This window comes from Felis catus, chromosome D2, assembly GCF_018350175.1.
Source record: "Felis catus isolate Fca126 chromosome D2, F.catus_Fca126_mat1.0, whole genome shotgun sequence".
NCBI classification, from domain to species: Eukaryota; Metazoa; Chordata; class Mammalia; order Carnivora; family Felidae; genus Felis; species Felis catus.
The window spans coordinates 12,641,819-12,664,114 of NC_058378.1; the positions used below are offsets into that span (position 1 = coordinate 12,641,819).

General features: G+C 40.4%; 2 protein-coding genes across 5 annotated transcripts in view; one reads left to right on the forward strand and one right to left on the reverse strand.

Moving 5' to 3' along the window:
• Nucleotides 1–13,250, forward strand: part of ERO1B (endoplasmic reticulum oxidoreductase 1 beta) — a 62,323-nt gene extending 49,073 nt beyond the window's left edge. For 2 of the 3 annotated variants that reach the window (XM_006937755.5, XM_006937756.5), the window contains 5 exons: nucleotides 1,249–1,318; nucleotides 3,533–3,619; nucleotides 4,544–4,677; nucleotides 10,271–10,327; nucleotides 12,919–13,250. In XM_006937755.5, the coding sequence (XP_006937817.2) occupies nucleotides 1,249–1,318; nucleotides 3,533–3,619; nucleotides 4,544–4,677; nucleotides 10,271–10,327; nucleotides 12,919–13,090 (520 nt within the window). In that variant the 3' untranslated portion in view covers nucleotides 13,091–13,250. Of the gene's footprint in view, nucleotides 1–1,248; nucleotides 1,319–3,532; nucleotides 3,620–4,543; nucleotides 4,678–10,270; nucleotides 10,328–12,773; nucleotides 12,874–12,918 lie in introns of those variants that run through there. The other variant, XM_045039907.1, reaches the window with a different exon arrangement.
• The window catches only part of GPR137B (G protein-coupled receptor 137B), a 63,644-nt gene continuing 46,204 nt past the window's right edge, over nucleotides 4,857–22,296 (reverse strand). The window contains exons 6-7 of one of the 2 annotated variants that reach the window (XM_019814287.3): nucleotides 21,908–22,032; nucleotides 4,857–4,926 (exon numbers count right to left, since the gene is read on the reverse strand). In XM_019814287.3, the coding sequence (XP_019669846.2) occupies nucleotides 4,872–4,926; nucleotides 21,908–22,032 (180 nt within the window). In that variant the 3' untranslated portion in view covers nucleotides 4,857–4,871. Of the gene's footprint in view, nucleotides 4,927–14,031; nucleotides 20,435–21,907; nucleotides 22,033–22,296 lie in introns of those variants that run through there. The other variant, XM_003993898.5, reaches the window with a different exon arrangement.

Genomic DNA, 22,296 nt, shown 5'->3' on the forward strand with positions numbered 1-22,296 from the left:
TCGGGGAGGGGAAGGAAAAAAAAAAAAGAGGTTAGAGTGGAAGAGAGACAAAGCATAAGAGACTCTTAAAAACTGAGAACAAACTGAGGGTTGATGGGGGGTGGGAGGGAGGGGAGGGTGGGTGATGGGTATTGAGGAGGGCACCTTTTGGGATGAGCACTGGGTGTTGTATGGAAACCAATTTGACAATAAACTTCATATATTGAAAAAAAAAAAGATACAAGGTAAGAATTGACTATCAGCAATCTGAAATTCTGCACTCTGAGTATGAATGAGGTAGTGCTTGAAATACAACAGAAACTGATTCCTGAAAGCCAGTTAGGAAGAGGGAGGGTCACACGTGAGAAGGAAAATGCTCAGAAGGACAGCAGAGCAAGTAGAACAGCCTGTCCACACTTGTGAATGGCCTGTATTTTCAAACATAACTTTACGTTTTATGTGGTGTCAAAGTTTAATGCTGTTTTAATGTATTCTGCCAGTTTTGTATTCTTCCCATTGCTGTTTAAATTCAGATGCTGCTATCAGGGGGTTGGCATGAAGGTAAATACCTGAGGGACTGTTGTTAGCTTGACCTTCTAGAATAGAACCCCTTTTAAAAATGCTGAGTTTGTAAAATTTGAGTTTGCTGGTTGTTAAAATGAGCATGAAGGAAAGTTGGATTAGCAAGTGTTTAAATTATGCATTAAATTTTAAAACCTTTTTTTAAGAGTGTTGCACATTTTCCACATAAATTGCTTTTAAACTCATTTTTTGAATTATTTTTTATCATGTAATTTCTTTTTTTTTATTAAAAAAAATTTTTTTTTTCAACGTTTATTAATTTTTGGGACAGAGAGAGACAGAGCATGAACGGGGGAGGGGCAGAGAGAGAGGGAGACACAGAATCGGAAACAGGCTCCAGACTCCGAGCCATCAGCCCAGAGCCTGACGCGGGGCTCGAACTCCCGGACCGCGAGATCGTGACCTGGCTGAAGTCGGACGCTTAACCGACTGCGCCACCCAGGCGCCCCTCATGTAATTTCTTTAAAACATTAGTCTTCTAAATTACAAAGCCATGTTTATGTTGTTTTACTTTTATTGAGTAGTTTACATGTGAGCTGTTGGCCACCTTCCTGTGCTATTGAACTTCACACACGTGTAAATTATGACGTGTAAGCCTTTGTTCAAGGGACAGAAAATTCTGCCAGAGCTCTACTGCATAGGACTTGAATTTTTCGTCTGGAACTTACAGTCTTGTCATTTCATCAGGTCCTTTCCCATGCACTTTGATGAGAAGTCCATGTTTGCAGGTGACAAAAAGGGGGCCAAGTCATTAAAGGTAAAAAGTTTGAGCTTGGGGGCTAGGGTGGGGAGCAGTTTACTGGCTGTGTTTTAATCCTGTCCATCTGAACTCTTTCCAGTTCTCTATCTTGTTGAAGTTGGTCTGATTGGACTTTACTACAAATGACACAGAAAACCTCTTCTCTGTACTTTTCAATCCCCCTTTTCTCCTTTCTGGTCTGGCCAACTCTCAGTGAATCCTCACTTGTTACTCTGACCAATGAATATGGAACCTTTGTAAATGTAAATGTCTTTTTAAAGGTCTTTATCTTGAGAGCAAGTTTTCTTACTTTAAAATCACAGCATGTCCTGTTTTGATTCTAAAATCGTGAACTGTTAGCCATTTTGAAGGCAATAAATACCGTATTTTTTCTAAAGTTTATTTAATGGGATATCTTCTGGAATGTTCCAGTTTCTGGAACTATTATGTCTTTGTCTTTATGGACTGACCTAAAAGGCAAAAAAATTACCTGCTAACCTAGGATATCAGAAGGAGACTATATTTAAGGAACCTTATCAAACTTCATGTTAGCAGCTCTGTATTTTCATTTGCTTACAGTATGTTAGGGAATATACTGTACCCTTAAAATGTTCATAAAAATAGTTGAAATGGCCTGGCAAATAGTCTTCTAGTACAGCTCCACAATCCTTTATAAGCAGTTCTGAAATCCAGAAAGCTCCAACACGGTAATGTTTTTCTTCTGTTTGGTGCAAATTAATTTGTTAGCAAAACCTGACCAGAACTGATACACGAGTATTCATAGTGTTTTTTTAAAAATTCCGCTGTATGAATATTCTTACATTTTGCAACAGAAACATTAATGTATTTGATGACTAGGTGTTGCCACACACTCCGGTGGCATGTTTCGTAATAAATCCTGTATGTACTGTATTTCTGAAATTTGGAAAATTCTGAATTCTGAAACACATTTGCCTCAGAGATGTCTTAGTTGTGGATATACTACAAGAACTACTAAATTAGCACCGAGTATGCTTCACTCTGGAAGGGGCTTCTAGGGGCTTCTGAAGTGAAGTAACAGTCCCCTGTATACTAAATACAACTCTATTTTAGTTTTGGAAGATTGTTTTGTTTGATGATTATTTGAGGGGCATGTTGCTGTTGTGGTATGTAATGTAACATTAATATGTTTTTGTATTGCTGTCTATTTTCTAAGTATTTATACAAATGTTATACTTTTGGATAACTGGATCTTTCTGTGGAGGAGGAAGGTGGGAGTGAGAAAGGAACTAGCTTTCAACTAGAAATTGCTGGAAATTGTGTTTGCTGTTTTTCAAAGGGTATAAAGGGGGACTTCAGTTCACTTTTCCATCTGCTCCTGAGAACACAAACTATATGAGAATGGAGAGCAGAGGACTTGTGTTCTTTCTGTTGTCTTGTGGCTGGGATACTGCTTCTTGGGAACCCTTTGGGCAGCCAGACAGGGCTTCTGGTGGCCAGAGTTTTCAGGCCGCTTGCCTCTAGCTTCATACAATAAAATGTTTACCTGGGTACAATGAAATGAAATTTATTTTCTGTGTTTGCCAAATGCAAAAGATGAGGAAACTCTCTTAACTAGTGTTAGCCTCAGAGGAGACTGGTCTTAGAGTCCTAGAAACCATGATTTAGAGTCTCTCCTGTGTAGGAAACAATTACAGCACAATACAAGGTCCAGTAGGCAGCCGTCCCTGCAGAGGCTGTCTAGCAAATGTGGGGATCGCACAGCCCTGTGATCACCAGGGCTGATGGAGCACCCATTACAGTGTGTGGTTCTAAGGGGAAGGATGAAAATTGATCATTGGTCTAAGGCCGGCTTTCCGATGTGGCCTCACACAAGCAATATGTGAAAAATAAGCCAAACGTAATAGAGAGGTATTTACCCCTTGTTCTATGCAGATATCAAATGGAGGCAGCAGTGAAGTTCCTTCAGAGTAAAACCCACCTATCATTTACGTTCGTTTCTCCCATAGTGTTACTTTGTAGAGAGTAGCACCTCAATAAAACATTTGTGTTAATACATAGAATGACTTGTATAAATTTCTATGGTCCGTTTTATGTACCATGTTATGTCATACAAATGCAAATATTTTTCTTCTTCGCTGTTGAGAAACTCCTTCATTAATAAGCTTCAGAACTTTTATTTCTTACAATTCAGACCAATGCAGTTTAATTTTAAACCTCTAATGAGCATAAAAAATATGTCCTGCACGTTAGGAGGAGTTCCGCTTACACTTCAAGAACATCTCCCGAATAATGGACTGCGTTGGATGTGACAAATGCAGATTATGGGGGAAATTGCAGGTTTGTATTTTGTCTTCTGTTTTAAAACTATTTCTAACCTTAAATTTTCCTCCCGGGAAGTTGCAGGTTTTTAGTACAGTGCCCTCATTATTCACTGAAATTAGGGGATCTAAAGTGTGGATTTCCTGCTTCTTTGATGAAAAAGATGAATATATTAAATCTGTGTTATATGTGTAAGAATGTCTCTCCTGTTTGTGTTAATGATTTTGGTTTTATTGTATTTGTTTCTATTGGTACAATTTCAGATTCATTTTTTCTTCTTTTTTTTTTTTTAATGTTTATTTTTGAGAGAGAGACAGAGTGTGAGCGGGGTTGGGGCAGAGAGGGAGAGACACACGGAATCCGAAGCAGGCTCCAGGCTCTGAGCTGTCAGCACAGAGCCTGATGGGGGGCTTGAACCCACATAAAAGAGAAGTTCTGCCAAGCAGGCCCATTTCTGTGTCTATTCAGTGTGAAAAGGATTGTTTGATACTTTATCTTATTTATTTACAAGTATGACAAGAAGTCCTGGAAAGATCAAGAGACAAAATTTTTTCTCTAGCTCTAATAATTGATAAATTTTGAAGTGTGGTTTTCACTAATAGCTTCTACGTTTTGAATTGCTAGGGGCCATAAAGATTGCTTTCAGGGTTACATATTGAACACTGTTATTCTAATGGGATATTTTCTAGGTTAAAGCATCTTAGTAATTTATGTCCAACAAGTGTTAAGTTATTCAGGTTCCTTAATAGTTTAGATACATTTATCATATACATAATGTGTGAGGAAGTAGAAACTGTAATTTACAGTTTAACATTTTGGTGAAAAGTTCAGTTCATATGAATTTCTTGACTCTCGTCACAGTGACTGCGTATTCCTTTTAACCTTTATAGTAATTATTACTACAGGAATTTAATTGTTAACATGTATCACTATTTTCTTTAGACTCAGGGTTTAGGAACTGCCCTGAAGATCCTATTCTCTGAAAAAGAAATCCAAAAGCTCCCAGAGAACAGCCCATCTAAAGGCTTCCAACTCACCCGACAGGAAATAGTTGCTCTTTTAAATGCTTTCGGGAGGTAAGAACGGTTTTCACAGTGAAGGCTTCTTGGGTTTTGCTGGCTTCAGCAGGACCACAAAGATCATCTTCTCTGCTAACGTCATTTGCTTTGTTTGGTTGACAAAGAGAAAGAATTCTATGGCATCCTACCTGTCCACACCGTCCAGGGTCTGCGCAGGTCCCAGGAAAAATGAATAAAGTCCGATCGCCTTCTCAGTGTCGTGGGGCAGATACTCTCCTGATAATGCTCCCTTCAGCTGGCTGTAGCCTGTTGGCACACAGCAGCGGGAGTAAGGAAAGGAAAGCTGGGTTGAGATGGTGATAAAAGAAACAGACGACACCTTCTCACTGCTTTTTCTTTCCTAAGCCGAGGCGGCATTTTCCCTTCGTTCATTCTTACCCCATTCTCCCAGCACAGACACAGAGTTCGCTTTTGGTTTGCACACGGATGGTTTCGAACAGAATTTGAGTTTTCCCCCACAGAGGCCTGCAGTACCAGTGAACTGAGAATACAGAGCAGAAGGAAAAGAATCCCAAAGTCAAGTCAAGGAAGAATTGTTTTAAAAAATAGGGAACCACATGATGCAGAAATCATTTCTTAGGTTTTCTTAACGTGCATTTTTGAGTTAAAATGGGGCCATTAAGTTAAATTGGCTCTTCCCCATCTTAGATATCACCTGTTGCTCCTGTGTATTAAAAGATGACTCTGTAGGTTGGGATTTCAGGCATATGACAGAGGACATAGGACATCAGTGATTAGTGCCTGATGGAAAATTTAGTTCACTCACTTATGAGGCCTATGAGTAAGATGGAACAGGAGAAACTGAATTAAAGTATTTAAATGAAATTTAAATGAAAAAGATTTTTGAATTTTTTTTTAACATTTATTTTTGAGAGAGACAGAGCATGAGCTGGGGCGGGGCAGAGAGAGAGGGAGACACAGAATCTGAAGCGAGCTCCAGGCTCTGAGCTGTCAGCACAAAGCCTGACGCGGGGCTCAAACCCACAAACTGTGAGATCATGACCTGAGCCAAAGTCGGACGCTTAACCAAATGAGCCACTCAGGCACCCCTTAAATGAAAAAGATTTTAAACAATTTAAGCATTTTAAATCCAAATTAAATTGAGGAAAAAAACAGATGTTCACGTCCTCAGATTTCTCTGAGTCTCCTAGACAATATTCATAAATGCAACCCTTCTGGCTCTAGTTCTGTATCCAGAGCCTGGTGTTCTCTCTTACTGTTCTTTAAAGACAACCGGACTCTGAGTCCGCAGTTTGGAGTTCTAGAATCCCAGGCCTGCCGTGTACTGGTCGTGTGAGCTCAGGCAAATGACTTCGCTCTTCCAGCTTGTGCCCCTCTCTGTGACAGTTGGATGATAGAAAGTCTTCTCCCAGAGCTAACGTGATGATGACCTGAGATTAGACATGACCGTGCTTCTAAAACTACAGGATGCTACCTGAATTCCATGGTAGGGGTGCTGATGATGGGGATTTACAAACCAGTGGAGGTTCAGTGCTCTTGTTTTCGAGTATTTAAAAAATTGTCTTTGTGTCTCACCAGATATGGGGAAACTATTCTGCCAAGGGCAGTGACACTCAGGCTGGGATGGTCACACAAGGATACAGCCTAATTTAATCTCCTTTTTCTTCCCCAGGGAAACACAAACACTAGTTTATTCATGTGCTTTTTAAAGCTCTTAAAATAATCCTCTTCCCCCCCACTCCCAATTATAAAAGTAATTCATGGTCATTATAAAAAATTTAGAAAAACATATGAGAGTATAATTTTAAAAATAAATTTAAAACTCATTCATATTCCCACTACCCAGGACTATTTCAGCATTTGTTGTATTTTTCATGTGTATTTTCCCCCTACTTCTAAGTAAAATATTTGTGTGTGCACGCATATATGTGTGTATGTGTTAACAGAATTGAAACATACTTTTTTTATACGTATAATTTATTGTCAGGTTAGCTAACATACAGTGTGTGCAGTGTGCTCTTGGTTTTGGGGGTAGATTCCCATGATTCATCACTTACATACAACACCCCAGTGCTCATCCCAACAAGTGCCCTCCTCAAGGCCCATCCCCCATTTTCCCTTCTACCCTGCCCCCCGTCAACCCTCAGTTTGTTCTCTGTATTTAAGAGTCTTTTAGGGTTTGGCTCCCTCTCAGTGTGTAACTATCTTTTTTTTCCTTCCCTTTCCCCATGGTCCTATTAAGTTTCTCAAATCCCATATATGAATGAGAACATGTGTTATTTGTCTTTCTCTGACTGATTTATTTCACTCAGCAATAATACCCTCCAGTGCCATCCACTTTGTTACAGATGGGAAGATTTCATTCTTTTTCATCACTGAGTAGTATTCCATTGTGTATATAAACCACATCTTCTTTATCCATTTGTCAGCTGATGGACATTTTGGGCTCTTTCTATAACTTGGCTGTTGTTCATAGTGCTGAAAGCATACTTTTTGTGTATTTTCCTGTTCTATTTGGCATTGTATTACAATCATTTCCTGATACGATTACATTTTTTAATAAGGATTATTCTTTTTATTTTTGAGAAGAAAATATTATATTAGTTTTAGGTGCACGACATAATGATTTGCTGTTTGTATGTATTGTGGGATTTTTAGTACAGTAAGACTAACATCCATCACGACAGTTACAGAAATCTTGTTCTTGTGACAAGCTTTAAAGTTTACTTTCTTAGCAACTTCCAAATACATAAGCATTATTTTATTTTTTATGAGGTTTTTCAGTTCCAGTATAGTTAACATAGTGTTATATTAATTTCAGCGTACAATATAGTGACTCCACACTTCCATACATCACGTGCTCATCACGACAAGTGCATTCCTTAATTCCCATCCCTGCTTAACCCATCCCTCTATCCTCCTCCCCTCTAGTGACCATCAGTTTGTTCTCTTACAGTTAAGAGTCTGTTTCTTGGCTTGTCTCTCTCTTTTAAATATGTGCCAATATTCTGTTATAAGGACACACTGCAATTAACTTAGCCCCACTCTCCTCTTAATCTTAGTTGAGCTTTATTTTTTTAATTCATATGAATCCTATACATTTACTTTTTCCTTAAAGAATGTAACAGTTTTTGTTACTAATTGTTACGGGATTTGTTCATTATATCTTTTACCTGATTATCAGTCCATTTGTTTTTTAAATGTTTGGGTGTTTTTGTTTTTTGTGTTTGTTTTTTGTTTGTTTTTGAGAGAGAGCATGCAAGAGTGGGGGTGGGGGCAAAGAGAGGGAAGGACAGAGGATCCGAAGCAGGCTCTAGGCTCCACACTGGCAGCACAGAGTCCAATGTGGGCCTCAAACCCACAAACCGTAGGATCACGACCTAAGCTGAAGTCGGACACTTAACCGACTGAGCCACCCAGGCGCCCCTCAGTCCATTTAAATAGTAAATGACTGGCTACACTAACACATACTAACACATAAAAATTATTGTGTTACACGTCGGGGAGGTTGTGCATTAGCTTTACATAAGTGAATTCGTAGTTTTCTCTGTCCAACAGCCTATTTAATACAGTTTTAGCTCAGGGCACCCAGCACCACATTGCTCTGTCACGTGATGCTGGTGAGCAGGGACATACAATGCGCACTGTCTTCAGTTCTAGCCACTGAACTGAAGCCATTTCGGCCATTTTCCAGGGAAAATGTGGTTTCTGTATCTTGAATACTCTGTAAGTATCTTTCCTACCCGAACAGCCATTTTCTGCTAGTTTCTACATTTGTATCAAATGGTTTGCATACGGCATTAATATACCCGTTGGGTGTTACCATCTCCTGTAACGCGCCTCTGAAAGAGAGAAGCAGCAGGTAGACACAGGTGCGCCCGTGCCCTCCTGTGTACGAAGGTGTCACACGTCTCTTGGGTAATACGTTGGGAGGTCTGGGACTCCTCTCCACAGAGACTGTGCTGTGACGGCCCCTGGCTGTGCTGGCCAGTGTGTGGTCTCTGGGTGAAAGGCATCCCTGTGGTTAATTTGTGTGTAACCTCGGAGCTCTCTGATCCTCTGCCGTCTGTGTCTAAATCAGACTTGGAGCATGCTTTTTCATTCTGAACACCCCTCCTGCTATTTACTCAGCTCTCTTTTCTTTAGTTTTGGGCCTTGGTTTCTTTGCTGTACCTTCATATGTATTTTGACAGGTTTCTTTTAGAAGTAGGTACTTTAACACACATGATTTTACACATTTATTTTGTTTAATAATTACACTGCTTTTTTCTGATAATCAAAAACTGTTTCAATCCTTTAATATTCTGAGGGTTAGAGTAAGAATTCATTTTCTATTAATCCACATCTTGCAAGCATCTTAGAAGATATAAAGAAAACATTGTTGAGACTCTAGAGAGCATGGACTTTTTGAGAGGCTGTGTGGTCATGGGATTTGATGGACAGGTTGGAACCCATCTATTAGTTGGGTGACCCTGAAAAATTACTGATTTATTTGAGCCTCAGTTTTCCTCAAATAAGACATCAGGGTTAATTTTATCTACCTTGTAGAATTTTTTTCATGATGACTGAGAGTATGTGTGTGATGTGCTCAGGACATTGCCTGGCATATCCTAAGCTTTTAATATAAGAAAAACATATTAAGTACTTAGAGGAAAGAAAGACATTTAATACTGCATACTACATCATCTTATGTTCTAGAAAGAAAAACATTAGACTTTATTCTGTCAACCCTAAATTGTACATAGGGTAACTGGGCTTATAGAATTATTTTTTGTGATTCCCATTCCAGAATTTTTGGGCCTGGACCCAGAAGCATGCATGCATTCATTAACTGATTCAGTAATTACTTACTGAACACCTTCAATATTGATGGGCATAGGGCACAGGTATTCACCATGAGATAAATAAACCATCTTTACCTTGTGGGGCTTATAGTCCCCCCATGTGGTAAAAAATCCACGTATAACTTTGGATTCCCCAAAATTGTAACTATTAATAGTCTACTGTTGATCAGTAAAACCTTACAAATAGCATAAGCAGTCTATTAACACCTATTTCATACATTATATGTATTATGTACTGTAGTCTTAGAATAAAGTAAGCTGGAGAGAAGAAAGGTTATTAAGCAAATCGTAAGAGAAAATACATTTACAGTACTGTATTTATTGAAAAAAATCTTTGTGTCAGTGGCCCCTTGCAGTTCAAACCTGTGCTCAAGGGTCACCTGTAGTGTGTTTGGGGAGCGACAGGGAAGGACTGAATATTTGGAGAGGAAGGTGCACCATGAATTTATATGACCAACTGTAAATGATTTGAGGTTCTTTATTGTAATGAGTTATTCATATCACAGTTCCCGTCATTAGTCTAGAATCTGTTGTTAATAAGTGCCATAGCTCCCTTTCCCCCTTCTGAGCCAAGACTGAGGAACCATACCTGTGTGTTTTGTCCGTCGTTAATCGTTAATTGCAGCGTGTTCATTTAAAAATGGAATTTCCATTGTTCAGTGTTACTTACCTTCTTTTATTTTGGATTTTGCTTTCAAATCATAGCTCATATCACAGTATCAATAATTTGAAATATGTGCACATATTAACTGTCCTAATATGTTCTTTTTTTTCTTCTTTTCTAGGCTTTCTACAAGTATAAGAGAGTTACAGAATTTTAAAGTCTTATTACAACACAGTAGGTAATAAAGGCTTTTATATGTCTAATTAGAGACATAATGTGACTGTGTGAAGCCTGTTAGTCTTGGACATTCAGCAGAAGGAGACTAATCTTCAAAGACTTGAAGAAAGAATTCTGAACTCTTAAAGAGAAAATTCAAATGTTCACTTGAATATTTATGATTCTTAATAGATTGTCAATTAGAGATATTTATAAATGAAGTATATGCTTTTAAAACATGTAAATTATACTAATTCTGTGTTTAATTTCATGTTTCCACTTGTTGAATATTCTGCTATTCTGTTTAGAACTGGTTTTGTTCTTACTCGATTATCCTTGATTTCCAGTTGTCCAACTTCTATGACCATCCTGATAACACTGTTAGCAGTCTGTTCTGGAAAAAGAGAGCTAGAGAACAAATGTTGCTTAGAGCTGATATCCGTGATAAAAATTTACCAGTGATCTTTGAAGCGTGTTTGGATTAGCTTTGCCTCATTCCGGGTGTCACCCTCTGTAACATGGAGGCGTCGGTGTGATGAATGGCACTTTCAGTGTAAGGATCCCCATCCCCAGGGCTTCAACTTCAGTTTCCCTGGTGTTTATGTAAGATTTTTAGTTGCTGTTGTAGTGGCTGTTTTGGTCTAAAGGCCCTGCTTCAGTAGAGGTGAAAAAGCACCATCCCCTGTGCTGGCTGCCCGGCCGGACCCCCCAAGTGTGTCGTGGGCAGGTCTTCACCTAGAGCCTATCCTATATACCCATTTCCTTTGGCTCTGTATTTCTCTGTCCGTACTCGAATTACAAAATTTTTGTTCACTTTGAGAAAACAAAAAAATTGCGTAAATATTTAAGTTTTGCCTTGATAAAACGTGAATGGGATTATATGGATCTGTAACGCCACCTTCAAACATTGTATACACAAAATTTACTCTTTTAAATTAAGCATTTTTAAAGGAATTTTATTTTTATTTTATTTTAGAATACAATCTATGCAATCCCCTGTCAACCTGAATATCTTCAGTAGGTCACTCGAGCAGGTAGAGGAGTTCAAGCCTCCGTGATGCTCCCCGTCCCCGCCTCTCTTTTCCTTTCAGTCCCTTGTATATAAATGGTACCTTGTGGGACTTGCACCAACAAGTGACTCTCAAGTCCTCAGCTTATTTTCTAAAGCTGGGGTTTAGATATCCTTAATATTTAAAATACTCTTTTTAAAGCTGTTAGAGATAGATTAATTTGGAAGGAGGCATCTGTGTAGAAGTAATGCGGGGACATTTCTCCTTCAGTCTTTTATGAAGTGCTCTTAAACCCACATCTCACCTGCCAGAGTCTGAAATGTGTTCATTGATGATTTAGTGGAGTGTTTTAAATTGTGCTTCGTTGGCTCACCCCTCTTTTAAAAATACTCGGTCATCCCTTGGAGGGATATGGCTGAAGGGGAGTAAGGTCTCACTGGCTAATTATTTTCTTACCCAATTTCTAACCTTTATAGACCCAGGGGTTTTTTGTTGTTGATGGTGGTGACTTGTTTGTTTGTTAAGTCGAATAAAACAGACCGGCTTGACTGGAGAGCCTTCTCTACTTTTTCTTTTCATTCTTAGGAATGTAAGTATTGTGTGGTGGGAGAGGGGGACCTTAAGGTAAAAAGTGAGTAAGTAATCTTGTTGGTAAACTAGTAAGAATTATTCTTAGTGTTCATTCAGAGTTTAAGAAAATGTGAAAGTTTTGCACTTTGTCTATTACTGTAAGCTTAAAAAATCGTTTGGTAGTGTTACTTTACTGTTCCCTCCGTTAAAGATAAAACTGTTATTTAAATTCTGTTGACTGGAGAAAATCCTTGGTCATTTCCATTTATTGCTTTTTTTCTTTATGTGATTTGCTTGAAGCTTAGGAAAAATTGTATATTAGAGTGAGTTCTAGGAAATTAAAAGGTTAGGATTCAGTTCTTTTCAGGGTTTTAATGGATGTTTTCACTACCAAGAAAATAAACAAGTGAAGTATTCTTAAGCTGAAATTTATGTAACTTTATTTTACCGCAAATTGGATTGGGGGTGGGGCAGCCTACATTTTCACGTATGTGTGTATCTCCTAAATGTACGTGTAGGAACCTCTGTTTTGTGCGCCTGGTGATACTGTATGATCTTTGTGATATAATGTGTTTTTCTAAGTCACAGACCCCCTTGTGCAGGGACACTAGAGCACTGAGTGTGTCGTGAAAACACGTGGCTGGTATCTCCTCCCGCATTTTGTCTTCCTCTCGTCACCTGATTTAAAAATCCAGCACTTGATACTATAACTGACAGAAATGATTGTACCGGCTGATGAAGTAATGAAAATGAAGAAAAGGAAAATAATTCCTTCCTTCAACAGCATGGGTTTATTTTTTTTTTCCCTTAAATGGCATCTATGTAAGTTAGAAATATTATATATTAAAACTGATAAAATTTGAATGCTTCTCCTGTGTTGATTCTTAGATTATCAAGAGGATCAGACAGAATACTAAGTTTTCAGTTTTGAAATTTAAGTCAAACATGCTGACACGATAACGTTGTGAATTACTCAATACTTGTCAGCTCCGTGTGTATACGAAACACTGCCATATTTTTGGACTTGACCTAGGTGCCACTGTAAGAAAGGGCAGCTGTTTCCATCTACGTCAGCATCACCTTCAGCTGGAAGTTGGGGGGCAGCCGACAGTCCAGCGCTCGGCAGTTTGCGGCCCGAAGTGCCCGCAGAACCCCTGGCTGTCCACCGCAGCACGCAGACTGCTTCTGTGGGATCGCGGAAATGATTTGGTGAAACGTCACAGACACAGACATGCCCGCAGGTGGGTGTGCGTTCTAGCTTCAGATCTGAACAGGTGCAGCTTTGATTTTGAACACCGTTCTAATAATGTGTTGTGGTACCCACCAGACTGTAGAAAATGTGAATTAAAGTAAATGTTTCTGCGATCTTTCTTTTCTTGTTCCTTCCCCCCTACCTCCATCCCCCCCCCCCCCCGCCTTTGAAATGTTTCCTGTTATGAGCTGAGGATTTGATTATAGTTAGTGGAGAACTGAGAGAGGACGGAAGCAGTCAGAGCTGGTTTCTCGGAATGGCAGCCACCGGCCTCCAGTGTGCAGGGTTTCCTCTGGCTCCTGGTCGCTGCGGCAGCAGCAGTAGGTAGGTCCGGTGACTAATCCGTTTTAGGAGAGAACGGAGAAGAGTGGATGACCAACTTGTCCGTAGTCACAAATTGCAGGTCGTGGGACTAAAGTTTAAAACCAGCAAGTCTGACTCCATGTCCCTTGCTCGGAATGTAGTGTATCTGTGTTATCACAGAAGTTGGCTTATAATACTCAACGAAAAATTGGGGACTTTGAGTATTTTTTGACTTGTTTTGAGTCACAAGGTTTTTCAAATATTCTTTATTTAATTTTCCAGATACGTAATACATTCGCATGGTTGAAAAACCAAAAAATAGGAAAGGCCATACAGTGGAATGTCTTCTTTCTGTCCTTGGCCAACCTCCCCTACGGCGGACCTCCCCCACCCTTCACCCCTCACCCCAGCCTCTGCCCTTGGTTTCTTAGGTTTCCATCCACACTCTGCTTGGGCTTTACACAAGCAAATGCAAATGTAAAGTCTTCATTTTGCCTCTCATTTTTACCCAGGAGTAGCATCCTATACATACCATCTGCTTTTACTTAATTTTTCTTGGGAGTCTTCCCATATCACTAGTTACTTCACTCATTAAAAACTTTTTTTTTTTTTTTTTTTTTTACTAACTGCTCGATATTCCGTAGTGTGAATGGACAGTCATTTAATGAACCAATGCCCTACTAATGGGCATGTGTCATTCCACACATATGTAAATATGTACTTGTAGAATAAATTCCGCAAAAGGGAATTGTTGGGTCACAGGCCATATCCATTTATAATTTTGAAAGATAGACTGTTTCCCTCCACGGAGGTGGTTTTACCGAATTGATGGATCTACGTGCTTACCTGCCACCTTACCTACGTGGATGTGGGTTTGCTGTTTGCTGTTCTTTTTTTTTTTTTTTTTTTTCAACGTTTTTTATTTTTGGGACAGAGAGAGACAGAGCATGAACGGGGGAGGGGCAGAGAGAGAGGGAGACACAGAATCGGAAACAGGCTCCAGGCTCCGAGCCATCAGCCCAGAGCCCGACGCGGGGCTCGAACTCACGGACCGTGAGATCGTGACCTGGCTGAAGTCGGACGCTTAACCGACTGCGCCACCCAGGCGCCCCTGCTGTTTGCTGTTCTGATAGATACAAAATTGTGTATCAGTGTGTTTTAGTTTTGATTTTTCTTATTACCAGCGAGACTGACTCCTTTTAACATGTTGAAAATCCATGGTGTTTGTACGTGTCTTTTGAGTTCGTATCTTTTACCCATTTTTGTACTACACCGTTGATCTTCTGTTTCTGCGAGTGCTTTGTTACAGATATTAATCCTTTGTATTTTTTTTTTTTTTCTATTTGGTGTCTGTCTTGTGACTTGGCTTATTTAGGATAGCTTTGCCATGCAATTTTTTTTAATGCAGTCTAATTTATCAGTTTCTCAGTGGTTTCTGGACTTTGAGTCAGAGTTAGGAATACCTTCTTACTTTTTAAGAGCAGTGATTCACCTACCTTTTCTTTTAGAACTTTCATGGCTTTTTTTAGATCGGGATTTGATACCTTTGGAGTATGTCCTGGCAAGGGGCGTAAGTTATGGATTCGACCCAATTTCTTCCTGCCTGATTACTCAGTTTTTCTAGTGTCATTACTGGACAGTTCATCTTGTCCTCACCAGTCTGAGATGCTACATTTATTGTATCTAACACCCTACATGCATCTAGGTCTGTATCTGGGTTCTCCGCTGCATCAGTCTGTTGACTCAGGTACCAGTACCACAGTTATTTTAATTACTCGGGGTCTGTGTTTAAATATCTGGTGTGGTGGTCCCCTCTTCTCCCCAACCTCCCCTTTTTTTAAAAGGTTTTCTTTAGCTTTGCTTGTTTATTCCATATGAGTTTTAAAAACATTCTTGAACATACAGATCATGCTAGAACTTGGCCCTATTTGGTGTTTTCTCTGGAGAGTTGCCCTTTTAACCACCTAATGTGTCCCTACTCCTTTTATTCTTTACCTGATAAGAATCTACTTTTTACTGCCTGTTGTGTTCATTATTTCAGTGTTTCACCTGCCAGTGCCCAGACAGGTGAGGGCCACGACTGGGCATGCGGTGCCTGTGTAGACCTATTTTCATCTCCATGCTCCTGTTTTAAGATGGAGTTCTCAAATGATTTCTAAGAGGCTATCTTTACGTAAAATCCTTATTTCCTTTTTTATTCCATTATGAATTCTTTACCCAAAAGCTACATATCTGTCAGACTCCTAAGAAAACAGGGATAGGCCGTTACAGGAATATTATACTTGTCAAATCAATACATAGCAGATACAAGTGCAAATCAAAGAAGTTACCCTTAAAAAAGACACCGTCTACCACAAGAACAGGATTGGACTGTTCATTCACTGTTGTGGGTGTCGGGACAGTGAACAAAACACAAATACCCCAGCCATCATGTAGCTTATGAATTACGTAACCTAACTAGGCTAGCCCTAGCTTCTAGCGAGGACACACCCAGGAATAGCTAACATAGAAACCTGTCTAGCAGAGAAGATGCCCTCAGTGTGAACACATCTTCGTGTCTCTCTGACGATGCCATCAAGTTGTCACAGATGGATTAAAATCACACCGTAACACCCCTCGCTCACAGCAGAGTCCACATTCTTCAGGCAGCACTCGGATAAATTATTTAACTTTCCATACGGATTTCCTTCACAGAATATGCCTCCGAATGGGAAAGTGTTCTCCACTGCGTAGGTGTTAGGTCTGCAAACTTCAGTAAGGGGACAGCAGACCACGGGTACTCAGTAACACAAACTGAATGGCTCTGACAAAACATTTGTTCTTCCTAAACATACTGTTTTATATCTCAATTAATGCCTGAATTCAAGGAGCACCATGTGGGGACCGCCAAGGGACTGGAGGGGCTGTTGTCGGTTAGCGAGATTCGTGGAAAACAGGTTCAGAGAAAGGGAGGGATTTAGAGGGAAGTCACAAATCTAGCTTGAGGAAGCAGGCATCTGATCTCCAGTTTTGGCCACACTGAAGTTCAGAGGCAGAAAACCTGTTCTGGAGATAAAGAGGCTTAATGTTCTGAGCCTTAACGTTGCAAAAGGGAAGACATTTGGAGGCTATGCTGGCATGAAGTATCATCAGCTTCTGGGCAGAGAGAGGAGAGGTTTCAGCCACAGGTCAGAGAAAAGATGAAAATCCAGCTTTGGAGGAACCAGGTGGATTCCATCAGGAGCTGGTGATTTGGATCCGAGGACTTGGATCCACCTCAGAACTCCACACGGAGGGACCCGCCGTGAAGGCCCAGGCCCCGAGGAGCTGCGTGACCGGCACAGGGAATCCACAGTGATATCTAGGTTGGGGGTACGGGGACATCTTTAGCTACTTCCAGGTATTCTGACCCACTGGCACAAGGCCTTTGCATATATCCCTACTAAGGGCCGAGAGGAGAGTTAACGGAAGGATGCTGCTGAGTTTACACCTTGGACCCACAGACTGGCAAACGCCCAATACTCCCAGTGTCTAGCACATAATAAGCACTCTCTAGACACTGACAGGATTCCACTCCCTTCGTTCCTTAAATGTTTCCTCACTTGAATCACTTTACGGTTTCTGATGAGAATTCCATTATTTTAGCCTGATCCTTTCCAACAGCTCCTCTCTCTGGACCATGAGAAGCCTTAAAATAGTATTATGCATAGTTAGAAACTTTTTTAATTAGTGAAATTCTCACTAACCTGGGACAAAAAATGGAAAGGCCTAGGAGATAGGTCTTTGATGGACCTGACACTTGTCTAGGTTTTATTATACATCCTCTAAAGTGAAAAGGTATTTTTTAAACAAAGTTTCTTCAGTTGGAAACCTTCAAAAAAGGTTCAAATACTTACACCCATTTAATTCTAATGTAAATTTACCTTTATTAAAAAAATAAAAGCAATGTTCTAAAAAAATAAAAGCAATATTCTAGTAATATCTACTATGAGTAAATATAAATGAGAACCTTTTCCTCAAAGCACTTTTCGTGCTCTAGGATTTACTAATGCTTATTCCTTTCCTCGTAATAGGAATTAAGTGTTCAAGGCCAACAAAGAGCAGTTCTGTTGGATTTTGGTAAAAGAGGGTATCTGGGGACGCACTTGCAGGTGTCCCTGATTTACACAGCTAAACAAGCACAGTTTTAACAACGTGCCTGATACATTCAAGAGAGAACTGGCATAACTAAATACGATTGATGTGTAGAGTGCAACCGTCAAAACTTCTTACGGTCCCAGCTCCGTGTATCACAATCACTGGCTCAATTAAACAGGTTAATTGTAGAAAGAGAAAAAGAGCCGATGAAAGGTATCCACACGACTCAGCTGGCACCTGTAGGCCGTTACCTGCAAGGGTGCATACCCATTCTGCAAGATCTCCAGCAGGTGCACAGAAATACTCAGCCTTTTAGTGCAGAATCAGACTTAGTCCACAATTTTCAGCGACTCTGCCTCTTCCCTATTTTTAACTTTTAAACGACCAGGGTTTAAATTTCATCATGTTGCCTTAAAACAGGAGGACATTTGGATATTTTACAACCAGTAATCCCCACTCCTTGTCTTCTCTTAGCCTTTAATATTTCACGTAAGCAGTAGTAGCTTTGTTAGTGTACCTATTTCACAACACTTAGGAAACTAAAGGAAAATTTCATTTCCCTTTTCATACCATACCTGTAACATTTCACAGGGTACATGTGGTCATTTACTAGGAGAGAGAGTTTGATACAATCCTATTTTTTACATTCTAGATGTGTTTACAATACTTGTGCTTTAGCAATACTTTTTAGAAAGGGGAAGAGAAATATGGGCTCTTAGAACATTTTTATCCTTTCCAGTAAAAAAAAAAATAGTTCAAATAGCTTTATCATAAAAATAGAATTTTGGCTTTTATCGGTTAATGCTGGGTATTTAATTTTCCTGCCAGTAGTGATAGAATAATGTGTTGATACAGCAGGAGTAGAATAATTGGATGATTTTAGTGATTTATTACTATATTAAAAAAATATACCTACCCTTGAAAGATCTTAAGTACTTTCTGTGAAAGCATGATCTAAAGTTTTAAGCATATGACAGGTCTGCCTTTAAATTTTCCTAAGTATTAGTAACAAAGACAGTATTGACAAGTCAGGTGTTCTTAAAGCTATTTAGAATGACAACTTACAATATAATAGGCAACCCAAGTAACCAGTGCAAATTTTGCTTCAGTGTACGATTTTCCCTGACAGTAACTATTTTCAATGATGTGTGACCCCAATTCTTCCATATACTAAAAGGCAAGAATGCTGTTATGTGGGATTCTGCAGGATAAATGTGTTCTGTACAAATGACATAACCCAATCACAAACCATTTATGACTTGAGATGGCAATTTTAAATACTATCAAGAGAAAGTAGACTTGATCTCTGTGAATGAAATCAGTGCCCAGAGATAAGTTATTTCTGAAGACCACAAAAAAAAAAAAAAAAAAAAAAAAAGACATCTTGAAATGGGTTTCATCCTGAAGGCAGAGCTTATTAATATAACTTTCTCTTCATCTCCTCCTCCTGTCCTGAGATGTAAGATTTCGTAGGCAGAGCAGATACTTTCTGGTAACAGCACTTCCTCTAGTACCTTCTCTCCGATTTACAGAAAATGAGAGCATTCAACTGACAGAGCCATGCACCACGGTTTTGCATTAGAGGCAGTTGTACTTTTAGAAGATCTTGGAGGTTTCAGAGTAGCACCTGTGGCTGGGGAACCAGTATTTCAGGACAGGGGTCTCATTTAAAGGGAAGAGGACTTCTGAGCAATCGTCTGGAACACACCCTTTTGGGTGGCTAAGAGGCAGGAATCCTACTACAGAAAACTGGCCTTTTTAAAGTTGCAGTTTCTAATAGGCTGCTCTCAGAGCTATTTAAAAATAAAGGGCATTACTCGAGATATGGTGGGAAGTTACAGGAAACCTGTCGAGTCTTCTGGATCAAGGGCATTTCTTACTCATCCCCTTGCGAGAACCTCTCCTTTGTTCCTTGAAGGTAAGGAACCATCGGTGCTTTGGGAATGGCGCTGTCCTGCAGAGGCCCTCAGGTACCGCTTATCAGATTTCACTGGGCTGAAAAACCAGGCAAAGTTTCCACATAGAGCAGAGCACGTTTAATAGCGTGAGTCCACTCGGTTTTTAACACACCGACTCATCACCGAAGCGTATGCATTTAGTGCCCTGTTGAAAGGATACCACCTTTTTGGCAAAATTTAGGAGATTAGTTGAGGGAACAACTGCCTGGACCTTAAAGAACTCAGAGGAAGGGGCCAATTACCTGGTACAAGTCCTGGACATTCTCCTACATCATAACTTTTAACACTGGAGTTGTAACTGGCTTTCCGAGATGTCAACTGTATTTCGAGTTGATTCAGAAGCTTCGGATCTGCATGACCCGAAGAGGTGAGGACCTAAAGAACACTTTAGTCCAAAAGCCTTAAACAACCATCAGACCATGTACTGTATGCTTTTAAAGTGAATTATGCATAAAAGTCTGTGCAAACTACAAACATATATTGCAATAACATTCTCAAAAAACCCTAGTATATATTTTAGCATTATTAAGTTATATAAAATACATCTTTATAAAAGTACAGAATTTTTTTAAAGTTTAAATTATACCCACTGAAATAGGTGGCCAGGCTCACTTTTTAGTACTAAAATAAGGTTTTTATCAATCTAAATTATTGCTTAGTCCTATGGAGCCATTAGAAACCTGTAACAAATAAAAATCAAGTCCTATGTCTTAAGGAAAAGTGCCTTATTAAAAATTCAGCTGTCATTGAGTTAGTCTCTCTGAAGCCTCTCACTTGAGGAATCTTCCATAAAATTTTTTTACTGATGCTGCCCCTGGCTTGGCTTGTCAGGATCCAACATGGAGTCTGGTTGGAAAGTTCCCACCTGTGCCAGGAAGCTGTTTGTTTGCTGTCCCCAGTCATAGTAGTCTGGAGCAAAACTTAAAAAGAAAAAGACATTGGTGACTTGGAATGCTGTACTTCCTCCTGATGACCTATTTTAGATGGACAGAACTGGGGTTTTTGTAGATAAAGTGTAGACAAGCCCAGTTTTTTAAAGTAGCTTCTTGAAGTCCATGTGCAGTGGCCAGAAGTTCCCCCGCAAAAACCTACTGAACGCTGTGCAGCCCAGAAGCATCGTATTAGAACCGTAAGCCAATCACTATGTATATCAAAATATTCCACCAGCAAATTGTGTCTGACAGCTCTGGACAGGTAACTTCGCACTGATTTTTGTCATGTGTCGAACACTCGTAGAATAACTGCCCTGTTGGGCTTCTGTGAGTTAATGCCTGTAAAGTGCTTAGAACAGTATCTCAGTGTCTAGTAAGCCCTCAACAGTGTACCTTTTATATTCTTCTTCTCACCTTCCGTATAGTAGAAAAGGGATCTTCTTCCACAAGGGGAGTGAGGACCCTCTGAGCTCTGGGCTGCCTTTGGCAGGTGAGAGGCCAGGGCAGCTCCAGCAGGACAGGGAGGGACACACATAGCGAGAGGGAAATGTGGTGGGGGAAAGGGATGAGAGAACATTCTAGGGAGGAGGGTGAGAACAACTTTTGACCTCGGGAAGTCCTTGGTTATTGGCTCCCCTCCAGATTTCTATGTTCTTCACATCTGCTGGCGTGGTCTGTGGATTGCTGTGCTTTCCCCAAGCACCATCTTGGATTCTGTCTGGTTCGCTGCTCCCTCATCTAGTGAGCAAACCATGTGTCCCCCAAGCTTTTCCTCAGTTCTGTGTCCCTAACACAAGGGCGCCTCTCACGTTTTCCAAGGACATTTATTGTTCGTAATAAGGAGTAAAAAAGCTAGCTTATCTTCTATCATTCCATCCTGAGGGTGGAGTTGGGGGGGGGGAGGATAATTTATGTTAAAATGTTAATGATCACCCTTTAAATGTACAAAGGATTGCAAAAAAAAAAAAATCTTTCGCTTCCAAGAAACACACTTCCAAGAAAAGAGGCCTGAAGCCTCCCTTTCACAGCAAGCGAACGGGGTCCTGGGACCACAAGCCCCAGCAGAGAGGCGCTCGGTAAGCACCAGCTCAGCCCTTTTTGCTTCTCTCCCTGCTGCTGGCCCTCAAGTCCCAGGTTCACAGGCCGCAAGAGGGGACACGATGATCACTGGGCCCTGGGGAGTGGCTAAGCATCACAGGCTGAAAAGGCGGGAGGGAACCCCAGTAGCTCCTGCCCCTCCTGTCTGCCGCAGAGTAAGGAAGCATAATCCTGGGGGCGGGCCTCTCAGGTTGCACCTAGTCTCCTAGTCAGGGGCTTCTCCTCCCTCAGTTTCCTCTCTGCCCCACAGCCTCCAGCTCCAGGGCTATTTTACATGGGCGTTTTCTCTTGGGTTGAATCGATTTCGCCAGTGCAGTCCTCAGCCTACTAACCATGCCTCTCTACCTTGAACTAGGGTCTCACCTTCCCTGAAGTCCCTGAGGGGCGATGTTCCAGGCAAGGTCATCATCACTATCGTATCTTCGAGGGTTGTCAAAGAAGTAAGATCTGGGGCTGAATCCGTGGCTGGGGACCATCCCAGGGTTCGTCTAGAAAGACAGTTAATTGTCCAGTTACTTTGAGACACTATGCCTTCCTCTAGACAAAGATGAGGAAGATTCTTTCTTGTTGGAAATTGAAGATTCTGTGCCCATCTGAATGGAGGATGTACCTGTTCAACTACAGTGTTCATTTTAGTTGCTTTTCTATTTAAGAGGTGTTAACTTTTTCTTTTCTCAGTATGGACAAGATCTTCTTTCAGCGTTCTGCTTGCAACAATGAATTACTGTTTCAATCCCTTACCGAAACACCAG